Below are 27,014 nucleotides of genomic sequence, written 5' to 3' on the forward strand. Positions count from 1 at the left end.
GGCCCAGCTGTTGGCACCACATAGGACCCACCATGACCAAAAGCAGGCAAAGCCCTGGCCCTACTGTGCTGGGAAGGCTGAGATTGACCCTCTCCCTACCTATACGCCCAACTAATCAGAAACAGTACGGCAACTCACCCCGGCGGCCGACAGAAGATGGGGAAACAATGTCCTCAGGGAACAACTGCAAACAAAAGGGAGAAGCTGAATTAAGAGCCAGGGCCCATGCCGAGTCCAAAGAATGGGCCAGCAAAGCCTGTTTTGAACGAGATGGGAGGTAAAAGAACAGGGAAACCACCTCCCAGAGGATAACAGCATATATCTTAAGTCAGCCAGCTATGCTGAAGCCGCCAAGGCAAAAAAAAAAAAAAAAAAAAAAAAAAAAAAAAAAAAAAAAGCACCCCACTAAACACTTCCACATCCTTCGAAAGTCAGTTCTGATGCATCTCCAAGAGGTTCAAGAACCACATGATGGAAGCTAAGAGCACACGGCTATGAAAATTGTCAGCAACCAAAACTGACAGAAGGAGAAACCTGAGCATATAGCTGCACAATACCCTTGCCACGACGATGGAGACTCAGTCACCAGAAGACATGGCTACTTCTCACGGCGTTATTAACATGGACCCTGAAAGCAGCCAGTCAGACGAGGAGGGTGAGTATCTAGAAGTTCTGACAAGGAATAAGAAGAAACGAAGAAGACAGGAGGCAAGGCGTAGTGTGGACAGTAATACACTTAACGGAAACGATAAAAGAATGAAGAACGACGCCGAGACTGATGCAGACAAACGGACGGAACGATGTCAGGAAGGTGAGGATCAGCGGAGATGGAGGCTTCTCTTCCCTGCCTCATGCACGCTGGCCTATCATCAGAAGCTGCTGTGGACCGTCAAACTCGGAAGAGAACACCGCAAGTTCGAGCCCCTGCTGAAGGAAGGTGTAAACAGACCTTACTTAACGGTAGGTTCTATGGAGGCAGTGGAGTATCTTACCCAGCAAGGATACGATGGAATTCTTATGGAAATACCGGAGGGGAACGAGAAGCTGACGAAGGTAATTATCTATAAATACCCTCAGATTCTGGACCCCGAGTTTATACTCGACGACCAACGATTTGTGTGGGCCAAGCGTCACCTTATTAAAGGTGAAGCTAGGAGTCAGGTGGTGGCTCTAGTGAGAGGTGACGTACCCGAAAAAGTGTTCATCACCGGGGCTGGCTACAGGCATGTAGCAAAGTATGTGGAAGAGCCCATAATATGCCTGAAATGCTGCAGATGGGGGCATAAATCCTGGAGATGTCAAAATGATCCACGATGTCGTTTCTGTGGAAAGTCTCACCTCTCTACTGTGTGTAGAAACAGACTGAATCTGGGTGAGAAAATAGTTCCCAGATGCTGCAACTGTGGAGGTGTTCACAATGCGAGCTCGGCTGTGTGTAGCAAGAGGCCGAGTATGGCTGTTCTCCGGCCGGTGAATGTTACAGAGCAAGCAAGAGCTCTTACCCAGACACCGGGAGCACAGCAAAACAGTCTGCCCCAAACAGTGCCAGTGAACCGGACGAATGCGTGGGTAAAGGAGTCACCTTTACTTAGGCAGGCTCCAGCAACAAGCAGCCACGCCACCACTCAGGACTCCGGCAGTGACAGTGTAACGGTGAGTGAAGTGGCTACTGTGGCTCAGAGAGAGGGTCATAATAATATGGTCAAGGAAGTGTGGGCTGAACTTAAAAAAGTTGGTGAGTTCCTCCAAAATCTGGGGCAGAGAATCGAGTCCATCGAGGCTAAATTAAACGTTCAGGAGGTCAAGGAAAATCACAAAACGGTGAAGGATAGTCAGGATATAGTGGTTGAGGACAAAAATGAAATATTGAGTGATGAAATGAAGGAAAGTGAAGTGTGTGTGAATGATGGTAGTCGTAGTGAAAGGAAGAACCCTATAATTACACATAAAATGAAGGAATCATTTGGGCCAATAATGGACATCTCAGGGCTGAAAAAATCTCTTGAGAATCGCAATGTCGCTTTTACTGGTGAACTTGGGAGGAGGTGGGAGATGTTATACAAGGTATGGCTATCATTTAGTGAACTTATTGGGGATGACTTAGGCAATGAATTGATTAATAATGGATCACCCTAGACTGAAAGTGTTGTCATGGAATGTTAATGGTTTGAGAAACAGGGTTACAGATGTTCATTGTTATGTGATGGGAAATGATATTGATGTTGTAGCTCTCCAGGAGACAGGGGATAGGAATGAAGGATTATTGAAATTAAATGGCTATAAAGGGTTTCACCTCTTCGCTGCAAATAACATCAGAGGCACGTCAATTTATGTTAAGAACTCCATACCAGCAGAGTTAGTAGAACCGCCATCAAAAACGCAAGGTATAGAGAGTGTTTGTGTTAAATTATCATTAAGGGAAGGGGAATTTATTGTAGTTAATTTGTATGTATCCAGGAACTGCTTCGACGCCAACTATTTACCTGACTGCATTTATACTAATCCTTCACTGGTCATTGGGGACCTTAATGCTCGGCACACAAGCCTTGGGACAGTGGGTAGTATTAATACTAATGGGGTCAAGTGGTTACAGTTTCTACAAGATCATCCAGATACCTGTCTATTGGGAAACAATGAACCAACTCACATCAGGGGAGGACGGCTTGACTATGCCTGCGTTTTAAACTCTCAGGGGATTATGGGGGAGGCTCGGGTTGTTCGGGAACTACTTAGTGACCACTTTGCCTTGAACGTTGAATTACCACTGGGGAAAAAACAAGTCCACTTTCAAAGGAAAAGGCTAAATATTAAGAAAGATATGAAAAATTATTTTATTCAAAATATGGGAGATTGGTATCAACATTACACGCCGCTCTGCGTTGATAGTTTTTACGAGGACATGGTCGAGAACATAGAGAAATTAGTACAGAGGGAAAATAACGGGGGCAGGGGAAGCAAGACGCACGGACCTAAGAAATTTAAATATTCCAATGATCAGCAAGTCAAGGGATGGGAGAGAATGCTACGGGGTGCGCATAAAGCATGGTTAAAAAATGGAATGAGGGATGAAGAGAAAAATACAATGTTGGAAGTGGCTAGGGAATGCAGTCAGGTGAGGAAGGAGGCGCGGGACAGATACTGGCAAGACTTTGCTCAGGCCATTGGTAATACTAAGAACCTTAAAGACATATGGAGAGCAGTAAATAAAGTCAGGGGTTGTAAGACTAAATTCATTGCTCACTCAGATCCAGGGAAAGTTGCTAATGAGTTAGTAGATAAATGGGCAAGTGCTGCTGGTATGGAGTCCTTACCTGCAGACACGAGAGTCACCATTGAGTCATGGGAAAATATTAGAAATGGAGTAACTTTATGTGCCTTAAATACAAGATCTATAGCATGCACTGAGATAACCCACGATGAGCTACTGGATGCTATAAAAAGTGGCAGCTCCACTGCTCCGGGAAAAGATGGAGTAACGTATGACATACTTAATTATTTAGCCGGTATGAAACCTAATCCCTTACTTGATTTGTTTAATATGAGTTATAGAGAGGGAAAGTTACCAAGAAAATGGAAAGAGGCTGTCATCATTCCTATCCCTAAGTCAAACGGAGGCTACAGACCTGTCTCCTTAATATCCTGCTTTTGTAAAATGATGGAAAGGATTTTGTTAAATAGGCTACTCTACCTTGTAGGTGATAACATGTCCAATAATCTCTTTGGTTTTATCAAAGGCAAAAGTACTGCGGATTGTCTCTTAAAGTGTTTGTCTAATGTGGATGACAATTGTAGAGTTTTTGTTGATCTACAAGGAGCGTTTGATAAAGCCAATGGGGAAGTAATCTTATACGAATTAGCCAATCTGGGAATAACAGGGAGATTGCTACACTGGATAAGGGATTACCTGCAAGGCAGAAAAGGTCAGGTGTATTACCAGGGATACATGTCTGAGGAACGGAGGTTTCAGTTAGGTACCCCACAAGGGGGAGTATTAAGTCCCACCTTATTCAATGTATTAATGAACAGATTAGCATCAGAGATGTATCCTCCAGGGGTCACGACGATCATATATGCTGATGACATTCTTATACAAGGCACTTCTGGGAACAAAATTCAAGATGCTCTTAACATACTTGGTACAACCTGTCACAAGTTAGGCTTAGTTATAAATGCAGATAAAACCAAATACGAGTATAGGAAACGAAGAAATATAACACTTACTCTAAATGGTGTGGAACTGAGCCGTGTACAGAAGTACAAGTATCTGGGCATGTATGTTGGATACACATGTGAGAGTAAAAATGCTGAAATAAATCATATCAGCACCTTATGTAAAGCCCGTCTGCATCCTCTAAAAGCACTGGCTTTTTCTGGTAAAGGTGTTGGGGTACCTATCTTGCGGATGTTATATATAAGCACTGTTCGATCCCTGATAGACTACGCAGCACCCGTATTGTCTTACACAGGCCAAGGCAGAATTCAAAAAATAGAGCTGATACAGAACGAGGCTATGAGGATTATTCTTGGATGTCAAAGAAATGCAATGATTGAAATAATGAGAATGGAATTAAATTTACAGAGTGTGTGTGATAGAGTCCGTGACATTAACACTAGAGTATCTATTCGTTTCATGCGGAGAAAAGGAGGGGATAAGCTGTTTGAGAGCGTTCAGACCTGCTTGAGTGACGTACACACTTCCAGGAAACTGAGGGAGACTCGCTATACGAGAGGATTAGCTCATGACCTCAGGGAATACGACGTACTTGACTGCTGTAAACCCTCTCGAAAGTGTAATATGTCTGCTCCCTGGAAAGTACAGAAAATAGACGTCGAAATTGTACCCCTCAAGGTGAAAAAGATTCATCATGAACCGGGACAATTACGGTGTTTGTATGGAAGCATGATATCTCGGTTACCAAGAGGCAACAGTTTACATGTATATTGTGACGGGTCGGTGGCGGAGGATGGCAGGGCAGGGTGTGGTGTCCTAATAAGGGATTATACGGAGTTTGGGACTGTGGACAGGATAATTGAACTCCGGCTTAGTAATTATATATCATCCACACAAGCTGAACTGCAGGCCATTCTGGCGTGTTTGGAGGAAGTACGTCATGACGACAAAAATGTTTTTGTATTTGTCGATAGCCGAGGAGCACTGGAGTCCTTAAACAGTAGAAACCCAGTCTTCATGTCTATAGTGGAGGACTGTAAGAGAAGAATAACTGAGATACAGCTGAAAGGTTATAGTGTGAAATTCATGTGGATTCCATCTCATGTTGGAATAGTGCTCAACGAGGTGGCGGATGACTTGGCCAAACGTGCCACATCAAAACCACAAGTTGACATTGAATGTGAATTCACAATGAGACAAATAAGAAGCAAAATCAGAAATATTCAGGCACAGGCGGGAGTGGAGAGGAGAGAGATAATGTATGAGAGTAGTCAAACCATGCAACACTACATGTATGTGAGTCAAAACACCCATTTCACTTATGGTAAAAGGAGAAATGCTTGGAGTGACTCTGTGTACATGCGGCTCAGGCTTGGGTACAAATATTACTGGGAATATGGGATAGATGTTCATGGTAATGACACGAAGTGTAAACTATGTGGCATGTTAAGGTCTCACACCCTTGCCCATTATATTCTTGATTGTCCGTTGATTAGTGTATATAGAAACACTGAGATAAGGACTGTTCCTGAACAAATAGCCTGGATGTGTCACAACGGAAAGGTTGATGATATTCTTGAGAGATATAAGAATTTTGCACCAAGATTGTAATATTTTGTTGAATTATCTGCAGGTGTCTTGCAAATTGTCTATACAGTATACCTAGGTCATAAAAGTATTTGTGTGTACGTCTGATACCATACTCCTTGTGAGGGAGGAAATGTATATTTTTACCTCTCAGAATGTTTGGTAATATGTTTATTTGTGATGTGTGTATATGTATATATTAACACGTTGTACTGAACGGGGTGAGAATAGCTTGAGCTACCTCATCCCTTTGTGTGTATTTTACCTCAATAAACTTATTTCAATTTCAATTTCAATTTCAATTTCTTGCCACGAGAAAAAGGAATGGCGAAGAGGTATGCATTGAGGCCCCCAGAAAAACCTGTAACACAGGAAATACCTCCCGCCAATCATGCATGCAGGTACAAAAAAAAAAAGCTACACCAGGCCACGAGGGAAACCAACGGACAGTCCACTAGCCAGGATGATGCCAGAATCTTGTAGCACATCCCATAAGAGGTTGCAGAACTGAACTCAAAAGAGGCACCAGGTTATGTCACAGATGTGTCACAGGTTATGTCACAGATGTGTCACAGGTTATGTCACAGATGTGTGAACTGGTATATGCCTCAGGAGGCACCTGGTGCCTCCTGAGGCATATACCAGGTTATGCAGGAGACAGGCACCAAATGCCTCCCGAGCCTCCGCCAGGGGAACATAGGAGACCGAGAACCTTCAGAATGACAAGTCTGGGGCACCCAAAAGCATCCAGAAATGAACCCTAGGAAAAGCCGCACCCAATTTAAACTCAAACTCAAACAGGGAGGGGGACACGAAAACCCCTAAACCTGTAACAGAAGGCCCTGCTCTGAGGACACAAGAGTCCCACAAAGGGCCAAAGGAAACCCAAGAACTCTAATCAAACTTCCCAAAAACTATGGGAACCTTGCCAAAGACTCTGGGGCAGAGTCCAAGGGAAAGGCTTTGAAGGAAGGGGTAAACTGAGAGGGCCCAGAAGCCTCGGCAAGATAGAGAAGCTAAACTGCCTCCACACTCGCGTCAGAAGGAAAAACCTCCAAAACTGCCAAAGCCACGTCCCGAACTAAACTCTGCCCCTAATCTGAAACCCTAAGATGCTTTGAAGCTGGAAGCTGGGGAAAAAGAGAAGAGCGAAACTGGCCAACAATGGAAGCAAGCATTGGTATGCACAGAACCATGATCAAATTAATCAACACTCCCAGATCCGAGTCTCTAAACACCAAACAAGGCAGATCTGAGGCATCCAACCTGGCACACAATCTGACCTGCTGCAACACAGAAAACCTGCAATGCAATGCGACTGCTGCCTTATACCTCTGGCTTTCCACAGAGGAATGAGTAAGTTGGAGTACATGGATGGGGGGGGGGGGGCAAGTCCCACATGACTCGGGGTCGAAGAACCACAGGGAAGCAAGTCTGAATAGAGCCAGATCATTGATCCTCGAGCGATGCGAACCCTCTGAAGCAAATGCCACACCGCTGCAAACTCCCACACCATGCTGTGAGCCCGATGGGAGGATGGACCCAACTGACCCTTGCCGGCCTGGTGAGAACTGGCCACAAAGCCCCAGCCGAGAGACGAGGCATTCATGAAGACACCGAGCAAGGGCTTGGGTAAGCGCCACGACATAGAACCCGAAAAAACCCAAAGAGGAAGCCGGCAACACAAGCAGCTGATGCAAGGCCCCCGGGGTCCGAACCAAGTGATTGCGAGAGCGGGGAAAGGGATGTCCCCGAAGGAACCAGAACAGCCGCCGCAGCCAGATCCGACCCAACTGGTAGACCAGCACGGCAAAGTTCAGACTCCCACACAGCTGCTCAAACAACTGACGTGTGACCTGGGTGCCCTCCAAAAACAGCTGAAGGCAGGACTGTAGCTGCAGCAACGTCGCAGGAGGGAGAGACAAGAAGGCGGTCCGAGTGTCTCACACAAAACCCAGCCAAGTTCGAATGTGAGAGTCCTAAATGGGACTTCATACAGTTTACCAAGAACCCAAACCAGGCGAGCTAGGAAAGAACTGAATCCCTAGCAAGCAGACACGCGGACTGGCTGGGAGCCTAGACCTGGCAGTTATCACGGTAAGTCAGAACCCGAACCCTTAACAGATGCAAATGGGTCACCACGACCCAGATACGGCGTGTGACCGTGCGAGGTGCCCGATTTAAGCCAGAAGGAAGGCAACAAAAGCGGTAAGCCTGTTGCCCCATGACAAAACTGAGCCAGTCCCAGAACCCCGCATGAATCGGGACATGCCGATATGTGTCCCGGAGGTCCAGACACACCATCCAAACAACCGGTTCCAAAAACAGCCAGACCTGGGACAGAGTAGTCATCCGAAAGAACGCGAAAAGACCCAGGAGTTCAGACGGGGTAAGTCCAGAATGAACCGCAGGTCTGGACAGACCCGTTTTGGAACTGTAATCAGGCGGGAAACACAACTGAGGAACACCGTTATTTCGACCATGCCCAAGCAAACCCACATCAGGATGACCAAACAAAGTGAAGGAGAAGAGGCCTGTCCAGCCAGCCCCGAACCCCTCCAAAGGAGGAGGAGACTCCCAATGCCACCGTAGGCCAGAGGAAACAACCCAAAATGCCCTCAAATCGTGGGACCAGGCGAGAGCAAGCAGCGTGAGCCTATCCCCCCACCACTCCGTCAACAGGGAGAACTGTAAAAAGGCTGATGACCCTTACAAGAGCTCGACCAATGCTTTGAGCAATAACTGTGCCAACCAGACATCGACGGCTCCACAGGAAACAAAACTGGCACAATTGGCTTACAATGACCGAAGGAAGCCCGAGCCCTGACAGGATGACCCTTCCGGGCAGAAACCCCCCATCCCCCGTGGGTGGAGAAGCAACAATTCTGACAGATTGGCAAACAGATGAAGCCATCTGCATATAATGCAACACTGCAGACTCTGCAACTCTCCCTCCCCTCCCGGACAGGAGGGAGTTGCTCAGACTGCGGCTGTGGTGATTTCATGCTAGTTTGCTTTTCTGATTGGGAAGTTGTGCTTGCTAGTTCGGCTTTTGGTTTGCAGTGTTTAACCAGCTGTAGATTGTTTTGGGATTCCTACCTTTCTGGGTGCCTGACCTGGTAGATGACAGACAGACTGCTTCCAACTACATGGAGGTGTCTATAGGCCATTGCTCATTGTGCCTATCTGAGGGGGGAGCCAGTTTCTGGCTCGTGGTCCTCGGTAGGCCTAGAACTCCATTGATTGACTTTTGCCATCGTCTAATACATACAATAAACATCATTAGGCCAGTGTCCTTGACTTGTATACCATGCAAGGTGATGGAGAAGATCGTGAGAAAAAACCTGGTAACACATCTGGAGAGAAGGGACTTCGTGACAAATCGCCAACATGGGTTCAGGGAGGGTAAATCTTGCCTTACAGGCTTGATAGAATTCTACGATCAGGTGACAAAGATTAAGCAAGAAAGAGAGGGCTGGGCGGACTGCATTTTCTTGGATTGTCGGAAAGCCTTTGACACAGTACCGCATAAGAGGCTGGTACATAAGCTGGAGAGACAGGCAGGTGTAGCTGGTAAGGTGCTCCAGTGGATAAGGGAGTATCTAAGCAATAGGAAGCAGAGAGTTACGGTGAGGGGTGAGACCTCCGATTGGCGTGGTCACCAGTGGAGTCCCACAGGGCTCTGTACTCGGTCCTATCTTGTTTCTGATATATGTAAATGATCTCCCAGAGGGTATCGATTCATTTCTCTCAATGTTTGCGGACGATGCTAAAATTATGAGAAGGATTAAAACAGAAGAGGACTGTTTGAGGCTTCAAGAAGGCCTAGACAAGCTGAAGGAATGGTCGAACAAATGGTTGTTAGAGTTTAACCCAACCAAATGTAATGTAATGAAGATAGGTGTAGGGAGCAGGAGGCCAGATACAAGGTATCATCTGGGACAGGAAATTCTTCAGGAGTCAGAGAAGGAAAAAGACTTGGGGGTTGATATCACGCCAGACCTGTCTCCTGCAACACATATCAAGCGGATAACATCAGCGGCATATGCCAGGCTGGCCAACATACGAACGGCATTCAGAAACTTGTGTAAAGAATCATTCAGAACTTTGTATACCACATATGTCAGGCCAATCCTGGAGTATGCAGCCTCAGCATGGAGTCCATATCTAGTCAAGGATAAGACTAAACTGGAAAAGGTTCAAAGGTTTGCCACCAGACTAGTACCCGAGCTGAGAGGTATGAGCTACGAGGAGAGACTACGGGAATTAAACCTCACTTCGCTGGAAGACAGAAGAGTTAAGGGGGACATGATCACCACACTCAAGATTCTGAAGGGAAATGATAGGGTAGATAAAGACAGTCTATTTAACACAAGGGGAACATGCACAATGGAACACAGGTGGAAACTGAGTGCCCAAATGAGCCACAGAGATATTAGAAAGAACTTTTTTAGTGTTAGAGTGGTTGACAAATGGAATGCATTAGGAAGTGATGTGGTGGAGGCTGACTCCATACACAGTTTCAAGTGTAGATATGATAGAGCCCGATAGGCTCAGGAATCTGTACACCTGTTGATTGACGGTTGAGAGGCGGGACCAAAGAGCCAGAGCTCAACCCCCGCAAACACAACTAGGTGAGTACACATTAGCTCGGAATAGCTCCAGGGAACCGGAAGGGGTCTCCACAGAAACAAACATTCTTGCCAAGAAAATTGTTAACAGATAAACAATAATTTTTTTTACCTGCAGCTGATGTCACAGCAGGATTCTGCACCCCATTTTTCAAGACATGTTCTTGATGATGTTGAGTACGCTGTTGTGCTTTGAATTGTTCCCAGTCAGCAAGAAGTTGTCTGCGACGTGTACTTACAGCAGCCCGTTCAACAGCATAATCTTGCAAAAGTACATCAGCACGCACCCACACTGCCTCTGCTACTGTTAGGGTACGGTGAAGTGAGGCTAAGCACCCAATGACATCTTCACCTTCGGTTGATTCACTTAACTGATGGCAAAAAAATTATAACAAAGCTACTTACTATATAAACAATAGGAGAAAAATGGTCCAGGAAGAACCAAAATGTTATAAATTCTTATTATTAGATATGAGGGTTGGGTACCAAATTCTCAGCAACATTATTGTGACTGAAAACTCTCATTCGCACTACAAGAAAAAATATAAAAGACAGTCCGAAAGTAATCTTAACCCTTAGACCGCGCAATACGATATATGATTTGACATAAAATATAATTTAACATAAGTTTTTAAAACTTGCACACTTTCCAATTTTTTTTTTTGCATTATCAACTAGGCAAATGCTCCAACTTTGTCGAAATGATCACATCATAACTTGAAAACCAAGAGAATCAAAATTAATTTTAAAATTGAATATTGAAAACTTCAGATTTTCAATTCAAAATACAAAATATGAATTATCACCAATTGTTCATTTAATAGTATTATTTTCTTAGAATAGCGTATAATCTTCATTTTCATCAAATTAGAATATAGGTTTTCAGTATAGTTTATTGTAAAAAAAATTGCCAATAGAGCATTTGAAATACTGTATGCAGCAAATTTAGACAAAAAAATTATAACTCCAAATGTATAGTTTATGAAAAATCCATTCTGAAGGGATCGTAGTACACACAGCTCACCACACAATATGCCAAAATAATTAGAATCAGTCAAAAACTGGAATTTTAGAAGCCACTCAAAGTTGAAACTCAAGTTTCAGAGATAATTGATGTTATCAACAATGAATAAAGGTGGGTTTAATTTGTTAATTTAATTGAATGTTTTAATAAACATTATTTGGCATTCGTACTCGAATATGTGAAAGTTGTAGGTCAATGTGTGTTGAAATGAAGTCAAGAAAAAATAACCCCCAAAAAATTCAAAATATAGGGATAATTATAATAATTATAATGATTTAGGGGATATATTTAGAGTATACTTTATATAAGTGAAAAAGCCCCTAATATGGTCCATAATCATCAAAGCAACTTAAAGAGACAAAGAAAATAGTTTGAAAACAGAGAAAAAATCAGCCAAAAAAATTAGAAGTCCCAAGTTTGGCAAGTTGTGACCGATTCATTTGTTGACCAATTTCATTCTATCTTCACATAATTAGGGAAATATATGCATTCTCCAGGATGTAAAAGTTACAACAAAATCAGATAATAAACAAAGAAAAAAAATAAATTCTAAAAAAAAAAAATAATCCCCTAAAAAAATATTTTGGGGACATTGATGAAAGTAACATATATTAACATTGAACAAAGTATTTATATGATATATAACAAAATAGAGCATATTAACATAGTTATTCATTATTATTTGTGTTATTATGTATTACTCAGCAATGATATAAAGGCAACAACTGCATATCCACTTTGTGGACACTTCTTACTACTATTCTTCTTCTTTGAGCGTCAGACAGGTGTTTGCATCTCTTTATTACAGCATAATCCTTCAGTTCCAGTTATTAGGAGCTGTTCTCCTTATCAACAAAACGTTCTTATTTTTCAAAAATTCATCTAAGATCAAATACTGAAAATATTTTTATATAAGTTTCACAACACTGAAGCCAATATGTTGGAGATTTGTTTTAAAATTTTTAAGTTATTTTTACATAATTCAAATATTTTTCACTAATAGACCCCCCAATATGCGCGGTAATATGCACGATCTAAGGGTTAAAAAAAAAAAAAAAAACAGCGTTGAATGTAATGAAATGCCAGTTTCTGGGCGAGCCCTGGAGGCTCTCTCAAGTTATAACTTTTTAACTGTCATACTACCTAGTGTCATCATTTGTAAAATTCTTTTTGCCTACCAGGGACTACGAGCCAGAACCTGGCTCCCTCAGAGAGGCACAGGAAGCAATGACCCATGATCACTTTACTTTTAAAGGATACCATCTATACTTTCACCAGGGAAGGCACTCAGAAAGAGAGGCGAATCAAAACAAGCCACTGCCCGGTTTAAAAATGCGACCAAAGCCCCAAAATCCCAAAAGAACTCCTCAAATAATAAAACAAACAATCAAAATTTAGTGAAATTAGTCCCTCCCCCCCCCCTCCAGTTAGTTAATTACATCTCCCCCCTCGTTGATCTGGCTCTTGTTGACAGTTTCGTTTCTTTGGCTTTGCAGGACGTTGACTTCTTTGCGTCTGCATGGTCTTGGTGTCTGCCTTTTTAAAAACGGCGCTGTTCCCCAACTTCGAGGCCCTTGTGGTGGATGGCTTTCGGGCCGGACTGGTCGAGATGGAGGTGCATTTACCTCTCCCCCAGTTCGGCTGTTGCTCTGGGTGCTGATGAGTCTGGAGTCTTACATGAGTGATTCTTCTGGCTCCTTGATGGCCAGCCCAGCCTTGGTTTCAGGCATTGCTTGCTCGGTGTCCGAACCCGGGCATTTTCTCACATTTCCGCCCCTATCAGAGGGTCGGGCAGGTGACATACCTCGCTGGTTCAATATTCTCTTCCACTTTTCACGTCTGGACTTTTTGACATGTCTTTATCGCCATTTGTATGATGATTAGGTAGCTGGTTTGATGGTGCCACTTGTGGTCTTCTTGGTGGCAGTATGAGGGTTCTTCACTATCTATTTGTCAAGTTTTGTCCCCAGAAATTGGAAATATTATCCCTCCCCTCCCCCGAAATTACTATCCCCAGACAAATTTCTTTCGAAGTATTAGAGTCCAACATTCAGTGTATGGCTAGTTTCACCAAAGTATTGGAGAGGACAAGATAAACAGGAAATAGTGTAGACACCAGAAGTATTGGAAGCAGGAACAGCAGTGTGAACCAGATTACTTGGGAGTTAGTTTGTTAATAGGTAAGTTTTACATCAAGAGGACAAAGGGTATTAATAAGATTTTTGAGTTCAGATATGAAGAGGAAGGCACAGCAATGTTATCAGTGATGTTAACAGATTTGGTATTAAAGAAATTTCTTTTAGCTTGAGAATAGGCACAGTAGAAAAAATGTAAGGGCTAACAAAGGTGTGGGAAAGACCTGTAAATAAACAAAATGGCAGAATCAAGAAACTGAGGGCCACTGACACATAAGGCCCAGAGGAAGAGAGAGAACACTTTTCTTACCAGAAGGGGATGGTAGGAAAAGAAGTGAATGTACATAGCAGTGTGCATAGGCTTGCGGTAAACAGAAAAGAGAAGCCAGACACAGAGCTGTGATCGTAAACATCTAGGAAAGGAAGGAGGGAATTAGATTACCATTCATCTTTTAGATTGGTAGGAGCCAGACTGGTAACAGAAGAAAGACTGGAAAAATGCTAGCATCATAAGGCCATAAAGCAAAAAATGTCATGAACACGGTGAGTAGTGGGAAGAACAGTTTCAAAGTACTGTACTCCATACAGTATAGAGATTGGCAAGGAGAGGGGGGAGAGAGGAGAATTCATAGTGACACCAAACGTCTCAGAGGAGAATTTTCCATTGAAAGAGAAAGAGTTAAAAGTCAACACGGCGTCTGATAAGTTCGAGGAAAACGTCAGAAGGAAGCAGGAGATAAAGAAGACCCTCAGTCACCTTCTGACTAAGGAAAGAGAACATCGTCAAGGAAAACATTAGTATTAAAAAAAAATCATCATCAGGAGGGCTGCAGTTTTTTGATGAAATCCTGAGTGTGACACAGATGGGCAGGAAAAAATTAAATACCAAATAGTGAGTTTTGGCAAGCGACGATGCAAGAGGATAGCTGACAGAGCCTTTGAAGAAATGATAGGACAATAGAACAAAGATACAAACAGGGGTAAATAGGAATAACATTGTTAGCACCATATTTGGCATACTACAACAATGTAACATACTGTACTGTACTTCCATGCCAGGCGCTGAGGCCATACTGAAGTCGGCACTAACCCACCACCACATGCTTTCTTCCACTGGGTTGTGATCCTAATAAGCACAAGAAATATTATCTAAAACACTTTGTTGCTTTGGGCCCACAAGCGCCCCACTACCCCAGATGGGGATTCGCGTTCCCCGAGAGGACGAGGGAGAGTCCAGTAATTCTGAAAATGAAGTGTATACCCTTTTCAACTTTGTCACCTCAATTCTCGTCCTAAGACATTAAATTTGGTATCAATGTGTTCGCAATAGAATTATCTAGAAGCGTAAATGCATATAAACTCCAAAAGCCCAGCTTACCACCCGCAGCAAACAGAGAAAGTGAGAGAGTTACCCGGGATCGCACAAGAGCAATAAAATGTGTACATTTTTTCACTTTGGTCACCTCAATTCTAGTCCTAGGTCTTTCATTTTGGTATCAATGTGTTCGCAATAGAATTCTCTAGAGGCCTAAATGCATCTAAACTCCAAAAGCCTGGCGTACCACCCACAGCAAACAGAGAAAGTGACAGCGCATTACCCCCGTGAGGGCTAATCAAGAGCAATAAAATGGTACACTCCTTTCAACTTTGTTACCTCAATTCTAGTCCTAGGTCTTTCATTTTGGCATCATTGTGTTTGCAATAAAATTATCTACAGGACTATATGCATATAATGCCCTGCCGACAAGATGAAAGTGGGCCAAGGTTACCAGAAAGAGAGCGATGCGCCACAGGGCGCTACCCCCAAGGCTCCTCTCTTTACATTAGAGAGCACGGTAATACTGAAAAGCATATACTCTTTTCTACTTTGTCACCTCAATTCTAGTCCTAGGTTTTTCAAATTGGTATCAATGTGTTTGCAATAGAATTCTCTGCAGAACTAAATGCATATGAAGCCCAAAAGCCTGGCGAGAAAGTGAGAGCGTGTTACCGGGGAGTGCGCGAGTGCAATAAAATGTGTACACTCTCTTCACTTTGGACATCTCAATTCTCAACCTAGGCCTTTCATTTTGGTATTGTGTTCGCAATAGAATTCCCTACAGGGCTATATGCATTTATTTTGCAAACAATTTGATACCAAAATGAAAGACGTAACACGAAAATTTACATTATCAAACTGAACGAGTATACATATTAGGTTGCCGGGTGAGCCAATTGGTGCTCGTTCACGGGTAGTGGTTGGCCGACTTTAGGCTTTGCTGCGGGGAGTCACATGGAGGTTTTGGACCTTATATGCATATACCCCTGTAGGGAAATCTATTGCGAACACAATGATACCAAAACAATGTAGAACGAGAATTAAGGTGAGAAAATTGAAACTAGTATACATATTTCGGTGTCGCCGCACGCTCGCCCGCACCGCCGGGAGCATGAAGTTAAATCTGTGGTGCCCCAGTGCAGCGAGCGAAAGTGTTAAGATTAAGGACCTGCCCAAAATGCTATGCTTGCTACTGGCTCTTCTCACTAAAAAAACAGTGTTGAATGTAATGAAAAGCCATTTTCTGGGCGAGTCCCGGAGGCTCCCTGGAGCTATCTAGGCTGTTATGCTAATGTCAGACTTTGGCATCAATCATGTGTATGGAGTTCTGTAGGCCTACCGGGGACCACGAGCCAGAACCTGGCCCCCCCTCACAGAGGCACGAGGAGCAATGGCCTATAGAAACCCCCCGTGTGGTTGGAAGCATTCTATGGCTGCCATCGACCGGGTTAGGCACCCAGAAAGGTAGGCGTCCCAAAACAAACCCCTATTCTGGCAAAAATTGCTACAAAAAGCCGAACAAGTAGATAGAACTCCCCAAACAGAAACGAGTAATGCTAATGCTAACAGAAACTGATATGCTAATGTCAGACAAAGTCTGACATCAGCATATCAGCCTGGATAGCTCCAAGGAGCCGATATCGCTTCCCCTAGCAAAATCACTTTGTTTTTTATTTATTTTGATAACCCACCCTTAAAGAGACTGCCACCTGAGTCATCAACTCCAAATACTTCCACCTGGTGGTGGAGAGGTGGACTAAAAGTTGAATGAACTATCTGCTGGGTGTTACATTTTGTTTTGTTTACTTATGCATTGATGTTTTCATTTTTTTTTTTTTTTTTTTTTTTTTTTTGAGATATATACAAGAGTTGTTACATTCTTGTACAGCCACTAGTACGCGTAGCGTTTCGGGCAGGTCCTTAATCCTATGGTCCCTGGAATACGATCCCCTGCCGCGAAGAATCGTTTTTCATCCAAGTACACATTTTACTGTTGCGTTAAACAGAGGCTACAGTTAAGGAATTGCGCCCAGTAAATCCTCCCCGGCCAGGATACGAACCCATGACATAGCGCTCGCGGAACGCCAGGCGAGTGTCTTACCACTACACCACGGAGACTGTTTTCTTGCAAACCTCTCTGGAGTATTTTTCCTTGGTGATCAAATATCCTCTGCTCTCTGTGACTGTGAGGAGCCCAGTTTTGGCCAGTGGTAAGCTCTAATGACTTGCAGGGACGTGATAGGTGTAGAACTATTTTTATTTTTATATTATTTCATATGGAGTGCTATATAAAATATTTTTTTGTTTAGTAAATACTGTTTGTGTTGTTTTTAATTTCTTAACTGATGTAATTTCTGTGACTTCCTCAGTAGTTCTTTGGTGCTTCCACACTGATCTCTTACTGCCACCTGCTCTGCATGTTCCCACAGTTTCTCCTGTCTGTACAGGCAGTAGCTCCTTGGAGCTTCCACACTGATCTCTCACTGTCACCTGCTGTCTGCACAGGCTTGACTAGACAATGCTTTTGAATGGAGAATTCTGGAGTATCTTTCCTTGGTGATCAAGTATCCTCTGCTCTCTGTGACTGAGGAGCCCAGTTTTGGCCAGTGGTAAGCTCTAATGACTCGCAGGGACGTAATAGGTGTAGAACTATCCAAAGTGGCTAGTACATGGGCAGCCCTCCCAGAAAAAATTTATAAACGAGTTGTTTAATGTTAAAACATTTTAAGGGTTTTCACAAGAAGAAAACAGAAACAGAGTTCTGTTCAACAGAAAAAAGCAATATCTACATAAAATTTTCATCCATCATTTATTAGACAATCATAAATAAATTAGCAATTTACATAAGATTTAATGATCAGGAAATAATGATTAATTATTTTAACGCTAACAAAAAAACATTGTTCTGACCTTGTGTTTACATATCTGTGCATAATCCTGAACATCGGGATCAGTGAGAATCGTTGAGTGAAAGATGTGCATGTTGACTGTTACCCAGTTGAGTTTGAAGCGGCTTAGGTGCTCCGAGTCCAAGCGCTCCAGTGCTGGGTGGAGTGCTTCACACACACTCATAACCCACTGGTACGAATCACACACACCTAAAGCAGTTGAAATGAAATGTAACATTTGTGTAAATTTCAAGAGTTACAACTTTTTGTTATTTATAGCATGCAAGAAAAAATTTATATTTGTGGGAGACAAACAAACATGTTGTGGCTGTGGGTAATACGATAATTCCCTTTACAAATATAGATTACATCATCACACAAACTTGTCTCAAGCATGTAGGCTGAAAATTAACTTTCGAATTAGTTTTTATCATAAGCTTATGATAAAAGGTTAAAGGTTATTAAGTCTAGCCAGCCTGTGGTCTATCCTCGCGCCCATGACATTTGGAAGTTTGCAGCTTTGGCTGCCGTGTTTGGTAACATGTTTTGGGCTCATATTCAGGCACATGGATTTTGGAAGTCGAACTGGATCCTGGCCGCCCGTTATTTGGTGAACGTCCCTGCTCCTCGGCGTTCTTGTGTTGCTTTGGGTCGCAGGTTGCAGCCAGTTGTCTCGGCTTCGCGTTGAGGAGTTTGTGGCCGCCGCCTCCCAGGTAAGTCCCTAATTCTTTCTCTTTGGGTATGTAGCTCCAGGGAGCCGTTGGGACTCCCCACAGAAAACCAGCATTGAATGTAATGAAACGCCATTTTCCGGGTGAACTCCGGAGGCTCCCTGACTCCCCTCCCTCCCATCCGGTCGGCGTTTTTTTTTCGCGCTGGTTGAAGCCTAGTTTCCGAACTGAAGGCAGCCGGCGTGGTGAGGTTCGGGGGGGCTCCCCCCTTCCCCTCCCGGGGAGGGGAGGCCTGCGCGGACGACCGGTGCGACAGTAAATTGATTGATTGATTGTTTCCTTGGATTTGTAGGGAGTTTTTACCTCTGTTCGTTTTTTTTGTTGTTGTTTTTTACCATGTGGGGGGTTGCTTTGTTATGCCTACCTTTCTGGGTGCCTGACTCCGGTCGATGGCAGATAAGGAAAACCCCCCAACCATAATAGGGTTTTCCAGGGCCATTGCTCCCTGAAACCTCTCTGAAGGGGCCAGGTTCTGGCGCTGGTCCCTGGTAGGTCTGAACTCCATAGCTAATGTCCCGATCTAACATAACATACATTAGCCCGATAAGCTCCAGGGAGCCGTAGGGGCTCCCCATAGAAAATATTAATCTTTGATCATATAAATGAAAAGCTCTATCTTATCAAGTCACCTGGTTGCTTTCTTAACCCTTTGTCTGAGGCAGTTTTGCTTCAGATCTATACTTTTGGATCTAAATGGGGCTACCAAATATCTGGATCCAACTCACAGTCTACCAGAAGCTTGAGCATCTACCTGATGATTGCCATGTGCTTTTTTTTTTTTTTTTTTTTTTTTTTTTTTTTTTTTTTTTTTTTTTTGATGAGCTTCATAAGTGGATGGAGTTGGTCCCAGATGTGAAGGTCTTGTGACCTGCGGTGCCGGTTTTGGAGGCCTCACTCAATTATTGATGTGTGTGTATTTGTGTAGGCGATTGAATATGTATATGCATATATATACACATGTATGTATGAGTATGTGTACATGTATATATAACATTAATAATTGTGTAACTAGCATCAAAAGACTGTATTTCCTTAACTAAACGAACTAGAGGATTCAGTTCTTAAACCGATTATGTGCCTCTGTAGCCCTTTACACCACTGCCCACAGGATGGGTATGGGGGGGGGCGCATAATAAAGAAAGAAATTAAAATTGAATTACCCAAAATGCTAGCCTCTTATCCTTCGGGTGGTGGTGCTAGCATTCTACTTGGCCTGCCTCTTGTGTTAGAAGGCTGGGTTAGCCCAGTTGTTACATTTTGCTTAACCCATTTGTCTGCCTTCCCTTATTCACCTGTCCTCTTCCCTGAGGATATTGTCTACCTGGACCTATTGGCTGCTGCAGCTTCTTGTTGTCCAATCAGTTAGCTTTTTCATCTGGATTTTGTACCCCACTTTTGGAGGTGGTCTGGCTGGGTTGGAGCCTCACCTCCTTTTGGTCGAGGTAGACCTTCAGCTGAGCCAGATTCTCAGGCCCATATGCTTTGCTCTCTGAGTTCCACTTCTGCTTATCAAAATTGGTATGCATCACAGAAGTATGGTGCCACTCATGGCTCATGCCAGCCCTATTACAGTTCGCCTCTTTGATGATGCTGTAGGAGAGGGGGGGGTGTCTGTCCTATTTCGTTAACTCCCTGGCCCACAAGTTGTGGGCCTTTTTTGGGTTGTCTCCCTTGGCCTGCAGTAATGTTAGTTATGCCGTCCACCTACCTACCCTGCGTCTACCTTGTGTAGCTTCGGAGAATCAATGGCCTCACGGCCCAGTTGCCTGGTTAACCAGGCTGTTGAATGTGGCTGCTTGCAGCCTGACGTATGGATCACAGCAGGATTGATCAGGTATTATTTGGAGGTGTTTGTAGAGTTCTCTCTTGAACACTGTGAGAGGCCGGCCAGTTATGCCACTTATGTGTAATGTCGTTTGTTGTCTTAGATTTAGCTACTTGGAACCAAAATTTCCATGTAGTACGAGTTACATGGAAGTCTGTGTAGCAGGAATTTTGAAAGTCTTGGACCCTTGATGTTGATGGAGTTCTCTCTCAGAGTACCTATTGCACCTCTGATTTTCAATGGGGGATATTTTACACATCCTGCCATGCCAACTGGTTTCATGGGATATAATCTCCATGTTCAGATTTGGAATTAGTCCCTCTAATACTGTACTGTATTTTCCACATGTAGATTATGATGTACAGTAGTATCTCTCACCTGAGCTCTAGGGAATACAGATTTAGAACATTTAATCAGTCCCAATTATGTTGACTTATATATAGAGTGGATTTTAGCGCTAACGGATCTTTGCACGCTCTCTAGGTCAGCAATTTCTCCGGCTCTGAGGAGCTGTTACTGTGCAACAATAATCGACCCTAGAGAACACTAATGTCTTGAAAAGAATCCTCACTGGTATGTCACTCCTTGTTTGGAAGGTCCTTGTTATCCAACCTGTCATTTTTCTTGCAATCGAGACAGCTACTTGTGTTCTGTAAAGGTAAGGTCTTCAGACATGATTACTCCTAGATCCTTTACATTGCCTTTTCGTACTATAGTACTCACCTACTTGTACTCGCCTAATTGTGCTTGCGGGGGTTAAGCTTTGGCTCTTTGGTCCCGCCTCTCAATTGTCAATCAACTGGTGTACAGATTCCTGAGTCTACTGGGCTCTATCATATCTACATTTGAAACTGTGTATGGAGTCAGCCTCCACCACATCACTTTCTAGTGCATTCATTCCATTTATTAACTACTCTGACACTGAAAAAATTCATTCTAACATCTCTGTGGCTCATCTGAGTACTAAGTTCCGGCGTACTAAGACGAGTACTAAGACTAAGACTGAGTACCAAGACGACAGCGCGGCAACGGGTGACGTCATATTAGTTTGCTCATTTTTGTTCGAGGAGTTCTACCCACTCGTTCGACTTTTGGTTGCAATTTTCACCAGAATTGGGGTTTGTTTTGGAACGCTTACCTTTCTGGGTGCCTAACCCGGTCGATGGCAGACATATAATGCTTCCTACCACACGGGAGTTTCTATAGGCCATTGCTCCCCTTGCCTCTCTAGAGTGCAGCCAGGTTCTGGCTCGTGGTCCTGTAACTGTGCAAGTATTTTGCACTCTTTCATGTATAATTGTGAGTTATAATTTTATAGTCCCCGGTAGGCACAAAGAACTCCATACACGTAGCTCTCATCCTGTAACTACACTTAGGTAATTACATGACTGATGCCAAAGTCTGTCATTAGCATATCAGCCTAGTAAGCTCCGGGGAGCCGTAGGGGCTCCCCCCAGAAAAAACAAGCGTTGAATGTAATAAAACGCCATTTTCTGCGTGAGACCCGGAGGCTTCCTGGATCTATCGGGGCTGATATGAATGTATTAGAACATGGTATCAGTCAGAGTGAATGGAGTTCTTAGGCCTACCAGTAACCATGAGCCAGAACCTGGCCTAGTCAGAGAGGCACAAAGAGCAATCGCCTATAGAAACTCCCGTGTGGTTGGAAGCATTCTATGTCTGCCATCAACCTGGTAAGTAACCCAGAAAGGTAGGCCGCCCCAAAACAAACCCTACCTGGTTAAAATATTGCTATTGAAAGCCGAACTGGTTGACAGAACTCCCCAAACGAAAAACGAGCATGATGTCACAACCATCACCGTGCCGCTCCCCACCCTTCCCGGCTAAATATCCACCCCCAGTTCTGAGGCTGGATGTCAAACACTGCAAAAACCAGTGACTGGAGGGAGGAAGGGTTGCCAGGGAACTGTGGGGTCTTACCCAGAAAATGGAGATTCATTACATTCAATGCTGATTTTCTGGGCGGGGAGGGGGGGACCTTGTGGCTGCTCAGAGCTACTTAACCAAAGACATTTTTAGACATTTTAGACGAAGTAATATATGTTTTATTACTTGGTGAGCCCGTAATAGACGTTTCTATTACGGGCTCACCATAGCCCGTGCTACATGGACACTTGGTTCTGAGGAACTAAATCTAAAAACAACAACAACAAACCAAGAGGGACTAACCCAGGAGGCGGTCACCACTTGCTCCTCCTCTCAAAGTCGAGACAACTGGCTGCAACCGCCGACCCAATGCGACACAAGCCTGACTAGGGCCAGGAACATTGATTAGGTAGCAAGCGGCCAGGACCCTGTTCCACCTCCAAAAACCCCGTGTCTGAATGTCAGCCCAAGACATGTTACTGAATAATCCTACGGACGACCTGGGAGACCCGAACCCCTGCAACAGGTAAGAAAGGAAACCGGGTCAACCCAAAGCGTGTCCCCGGTCACTGAGGTCATCGCACGCAGGTAACAGCGAAGAGCTGCAACTGGACACAACACATGATATACCCCTGGCCGAACCAACCAAGTATCAACAACCCAGGGATCCCTTCAGAAAGCAGCAGTCTCATTCTTCGTAAGAAAAGAAAGAGACGGCTAAAAACAAACACACCGACAACCAGAACCATAAGAGCAGATACATCTGTGCCGGAGGAGAGCATGATGTTCCCCAACCTGACCCCCAGAGGCCAAGGCCAACAGGAAAAGAGCCTTCGCAAAACAATCTTAAACCGAAGGGGCCACCACAAACTGAGAAGAGAGAGCACCCGGTCCAACGTCTAATACGGCTCAGGGAGCACATGAGCAGGCTGGAGGTGAAACAACCCACAAGACAGCTTGCGGAACGGAGCAGAAGTAACATCCACCCCGAATGCAAGCTGAAGCGGCTCCACCAGCGCTGCACGATACGAGGTGACAGTATTTGGCATAAGATGACGGTCCTGAAACAACCAAGAAAGGAAGGATAAGACAACCTGATCCAAAAGAGAAGAAAACCTACGGAGGGACAAGAAATAACGAAAGGACTGCCAGGAAACTTCATACTGCCACCAAGACGAAGCACGCAGGTGGGACACCAAGTGGTGATAGACCCGTATCAGAAAAACCAGACGCAAAGACCGAACCAACTATGTAACGGACTGGCCTGATATGCCGAAGGAGGCGGGACCGCGTTAAGCCCCCCGAGTTCGGACACCTAGCAAGCAGTGCCTGAAACCAAGGTTGGGCTGGCCACCAAGGGGCAAACAGGACTACTCTTCCTTGGTTCCTTGGCAAGTCTCCAAGAAAGCCAGGACATGAAGCAACAGTGGAACTGGGGAGGTGGGAGAGGAAAGAGGTACAGGTAATCCTACCTCGACCAGTCCTGCCTGACGGCATCAACAACGACTGTCTCGCAGTCGGGAAAGGGCGCCACATATAACAGAAGACACCTCGAAGAGGTCCACCTCAGGGAGCCCGAACGTCCGGAACTGAATGAGTAAGCATCGACCGTCCATTCCGAGGACAGGGGAATGAACCGTGACAGGCCCTTCGCCAAGATGTTGGAGACAAGAAAACAAAAATAAAAGAAAAACCCTGCAAGAGCACAACAACCCGGGCAGAACAGAGCTGGCCGCTGTATTATGGTGAAAACAAGCTGCCCAGTACCTTTCCAGTGATGAAAATACCTCCTACCCAAAGATAAACAGTGGTGCATGAAACACTCCAGCCGATTCCAAGGGCGGGCAATCACCTGAGCAGCAAAAGACCCTACAGAGGTAAACCCCAATCAACTTGTGAAAGGGAACCCCAAGCCACAAGGGCAGTACTTACAGGGCACCTAGGGAAGGGAACTCTAGGCGCATGCAGCCCGAGTACTTGTGAAATTACTCCTGGCTTGCACACCATTACAGGACAGGACCACACCAAAAGGCACAGCACTGGAAAATGTCTGGAGCCAGAGTCGCACAACTGCCAGGTCTCACATCAGCCACAGAACTGGGGGTGGATAGCCAGCATGGAAGGTCTGGGGTTCCCCCTTCCCCCTACAGAGGAGGGGGGAGCTGCACAGACAGCGGTGCGGTGACAGTTGTGACATTATGCTTGTTTGCTCGTTTTTTGTTTGGAGAGTTCAGTCCTACAGTTCGGCTTTCAATAGCAATATTTTAACCAGATTGGGTTTGTTTTGGGACACCTACCTTTCTAGGTGCCAAACCTGGTCAATGGCAGACATAGAATTATTCCAACCACACAGGGGTTTCTATCTTGAGGTTATCTTGAGATGATTTCGGGGCTTTTTAGTGTCCCAGCGGCCCGGGGACTTTTTTAGTGTCCATAGACCACTGCTCCTCGTACCACTCTGAGGGGGCCAGGTTCTGGCTCGTGGTTCCCGGTAGGCCTAAGAACTCCATCCACACTGGCTGATGCCATGGTCTAATACATTCATATCAGCCTGGATAGCACCAGGGAGCCACAGGGGCTTCCCCCAGAAAATGCACATGTGAAACAAATATTATAATGGAACAATTCACTAGCAATCTAGGCCCCCACAGGATGAATCCTAGGATGGCCAGCACTTAGGGTATGCATCAGCAGATGAACTGATTTGTGGGCTGACACTGGACTGAGCGCTGGGCCATCTGGTGGCGACATTCAGTACTAATGCGTTCTAGCTAGTTTTGTTTTCTTTAGTTGTTTTGTATTGTTTGGAGTGATACTTGGCATTTTAGTTGTTTTGAGGCTTGTAACCCAGCAGTTGTCCTTATAATTTCACTGACTTTCTGGATGCTTTACCAGTGAAAACGTTGGAATGTCATTTACCTCTGCACCTCATGAAAAGGGACCAGGTTTTGGCTCTGCTCCCTGATAGGTTAAATGAACTCTTGTAACTAATGTAACTGGAATACTCTCAGAGAGATAGCTACAGATAGCCACTAGGAGGCTCCCCTAGAAAAGTAAGTAAATAAAAAAATAATTTATTAATACAGTATATAAATTCCTGGGCATTTGCAGAATGGGTCAAACATCCACAACCACAACAAGAATTTTTGAAATACACACTAAAATGACATGAGCCACATTTGGATACTAAAAGTAGGATAAGATGTAGTAATCAGCTATGAAAGATCATCACTGGGAGGCACACCAGAACTGTGCGTTTAGTGTACACGCTGAATACTGGGCCTCACCTCTGATATCCGTTCAAAATACATCATGTCACACTATAATCTACATCCTAATTTTTGTCAAATAATCAAAGCTATGAATTATCTAATACCAGATACGTGATTCACATGGAAGACAATTCTGTTGCAAATGAGAATTGTGTTGCATTATAGAGGAGAGAAACAAACTTAAATAAATCATGATAATTTTTTGCAAATGTAAAATCAGTGCAGTTTTCTTTTACCAAAACCTTAACTTTTTTTTTTTAAACCTTATATACCAAACGGGGTTTATATGTTAACATGTATGAAACAGAATAACATTAATCATTTCAATTATAATATTATATTTAAGTTTACAAAACATATTTGGGTCTGCTCATCAAAATTTTACAACTGCAGTATTTTGTTTCCCTCATTCCCTTGCTACTTCGGGGGTTGTAGGGTTTTTATATAGCTTCAGGGCACCCACTCCACCCAACCACAGGGCATGGGGAGAGATGGGTGCATCTTAACACTTTGCCTGGCCTTGCGAACCACCGGCAGTGTACCGCTAGGTAGGCCAAGCATTGCCCGTGAGCCCACAACCACACCCCAATGTTAACACTTTCGCTGCCCGATGCCACATATTCCGTCACGGAATCAAAATACGGAGTATGCCCGATGACATAAATGGCGTCATTAATTTAAAAAACTGTAGAAATTCCATGTATTGACCGAATACTATGGGACTTGTTTTAAAATTTGTGCAACTTCTGCCCATTCTCAAATGGGCAGAATCAAATCAAATCAATCATCTCAAGATAACCTTCTTCGTATACCCCACGTGGCATGCAGACCTCGTCAAATGGGCACCTACCCACACTCAAAAGACTTGACAATAGACAAAACCTCCTCAGACTTACAGCAGCCCTGTTTTGTGTCAGTTGTAGCCTGGGCCAAAGGCTACCCACAATGTTATATGGGCCAAATCCACTTCTTTAAAATTAACCTTGAGACCCAAATATGTTTTGTTTGTATACCAAAGTAGCTCTACTCTATACATAGAGATATTTTATGACAGCATAATTAAATAAAGTAATATTGACTTGAAGGGCATGCATCAACAAGGTATATGAATACCTTCAATTGCAGGAACCTTGAGTGACTCTACTTACCCTGAATGAAAGTAGTGGCCTCTTGTGTTGTAGGATTATCATGAATGGTTGCCAAGAGTCTCACCTTCAACTCTATACACAGCTCATGAGCAAGGTGACTGATGCGCATGTACAGCTGATGGGCATCGTGGCTCACCAACCTGATAAATTATTTTATTTTCACTCTTTACAAAAATGGTTTCACAACGCCTAAATTAAAAAGAACGAGAAAACAAATATAGTAAATCATTTCGTGCTTGGTTACCTTTGTTTACCTCACAAATCTTTCACTGCCAAACTTTTATCACAAATTGAGTAATACTGTACTGACTTGTTTGTTTACATAATGTCCACTTACATCTTACAAAATTTGAGAATTAAAGCAACAACTTACAAACAGGGTTGCAAAGCATTAAGT

The 27,014-nt window shown here is 44.0% G+C and overlaps 1 protein-coding gene across 6 annotated transcripts in view; it reads right to left on the reverse strand.

Annotated features, from left to right (window-relative positions):
- The window catches only part of LOC123764057 (uncharacterized), a 123,852-nt gene that overhangs the window by 88,047 nt on the left and 8,791 nt on the right, over positions 1–27,014 (reverse strand). For all 6 annotated transcript variants that reach the window (XM_069329869.1, XM_045751549.2, XM_069329870.1 and 3 more), the window contains exons 3-5: positions 26,618–26,757; positions 17,777–17,964; positions 10,502–10,760 (exon numbers count right to left, since the gene is read on the reverse strand). In XM_069329869.1, coding sequence (XP_069185970.1) covers positions 10,502–10,760; positions 17,777–17,964; positions 26,618–26,757 — 587 coding nt within the window. The remainder of the gene's footprint in view (positions 1–10,501; positions 10,761–17,776; positions 17,965–26,617; positions 26,758–27,014) is intronic.

Source organism: Procambarus clarkii, chromosome 23, assembly GCF_040958095.1.
Source record: "Procambarus clarkii isolate CNS0578487 chromosome 23, FALCON_Pclarkii_2.0, whole genome shotgun sequence".
Taxonomy (NCBI): domain Eukaryota; kingdom Metazoa; phylum Arthropoda; class Malacostraca; order Decapoda; family Cambaridae; genus Procambarus; species Procambarus clarkii.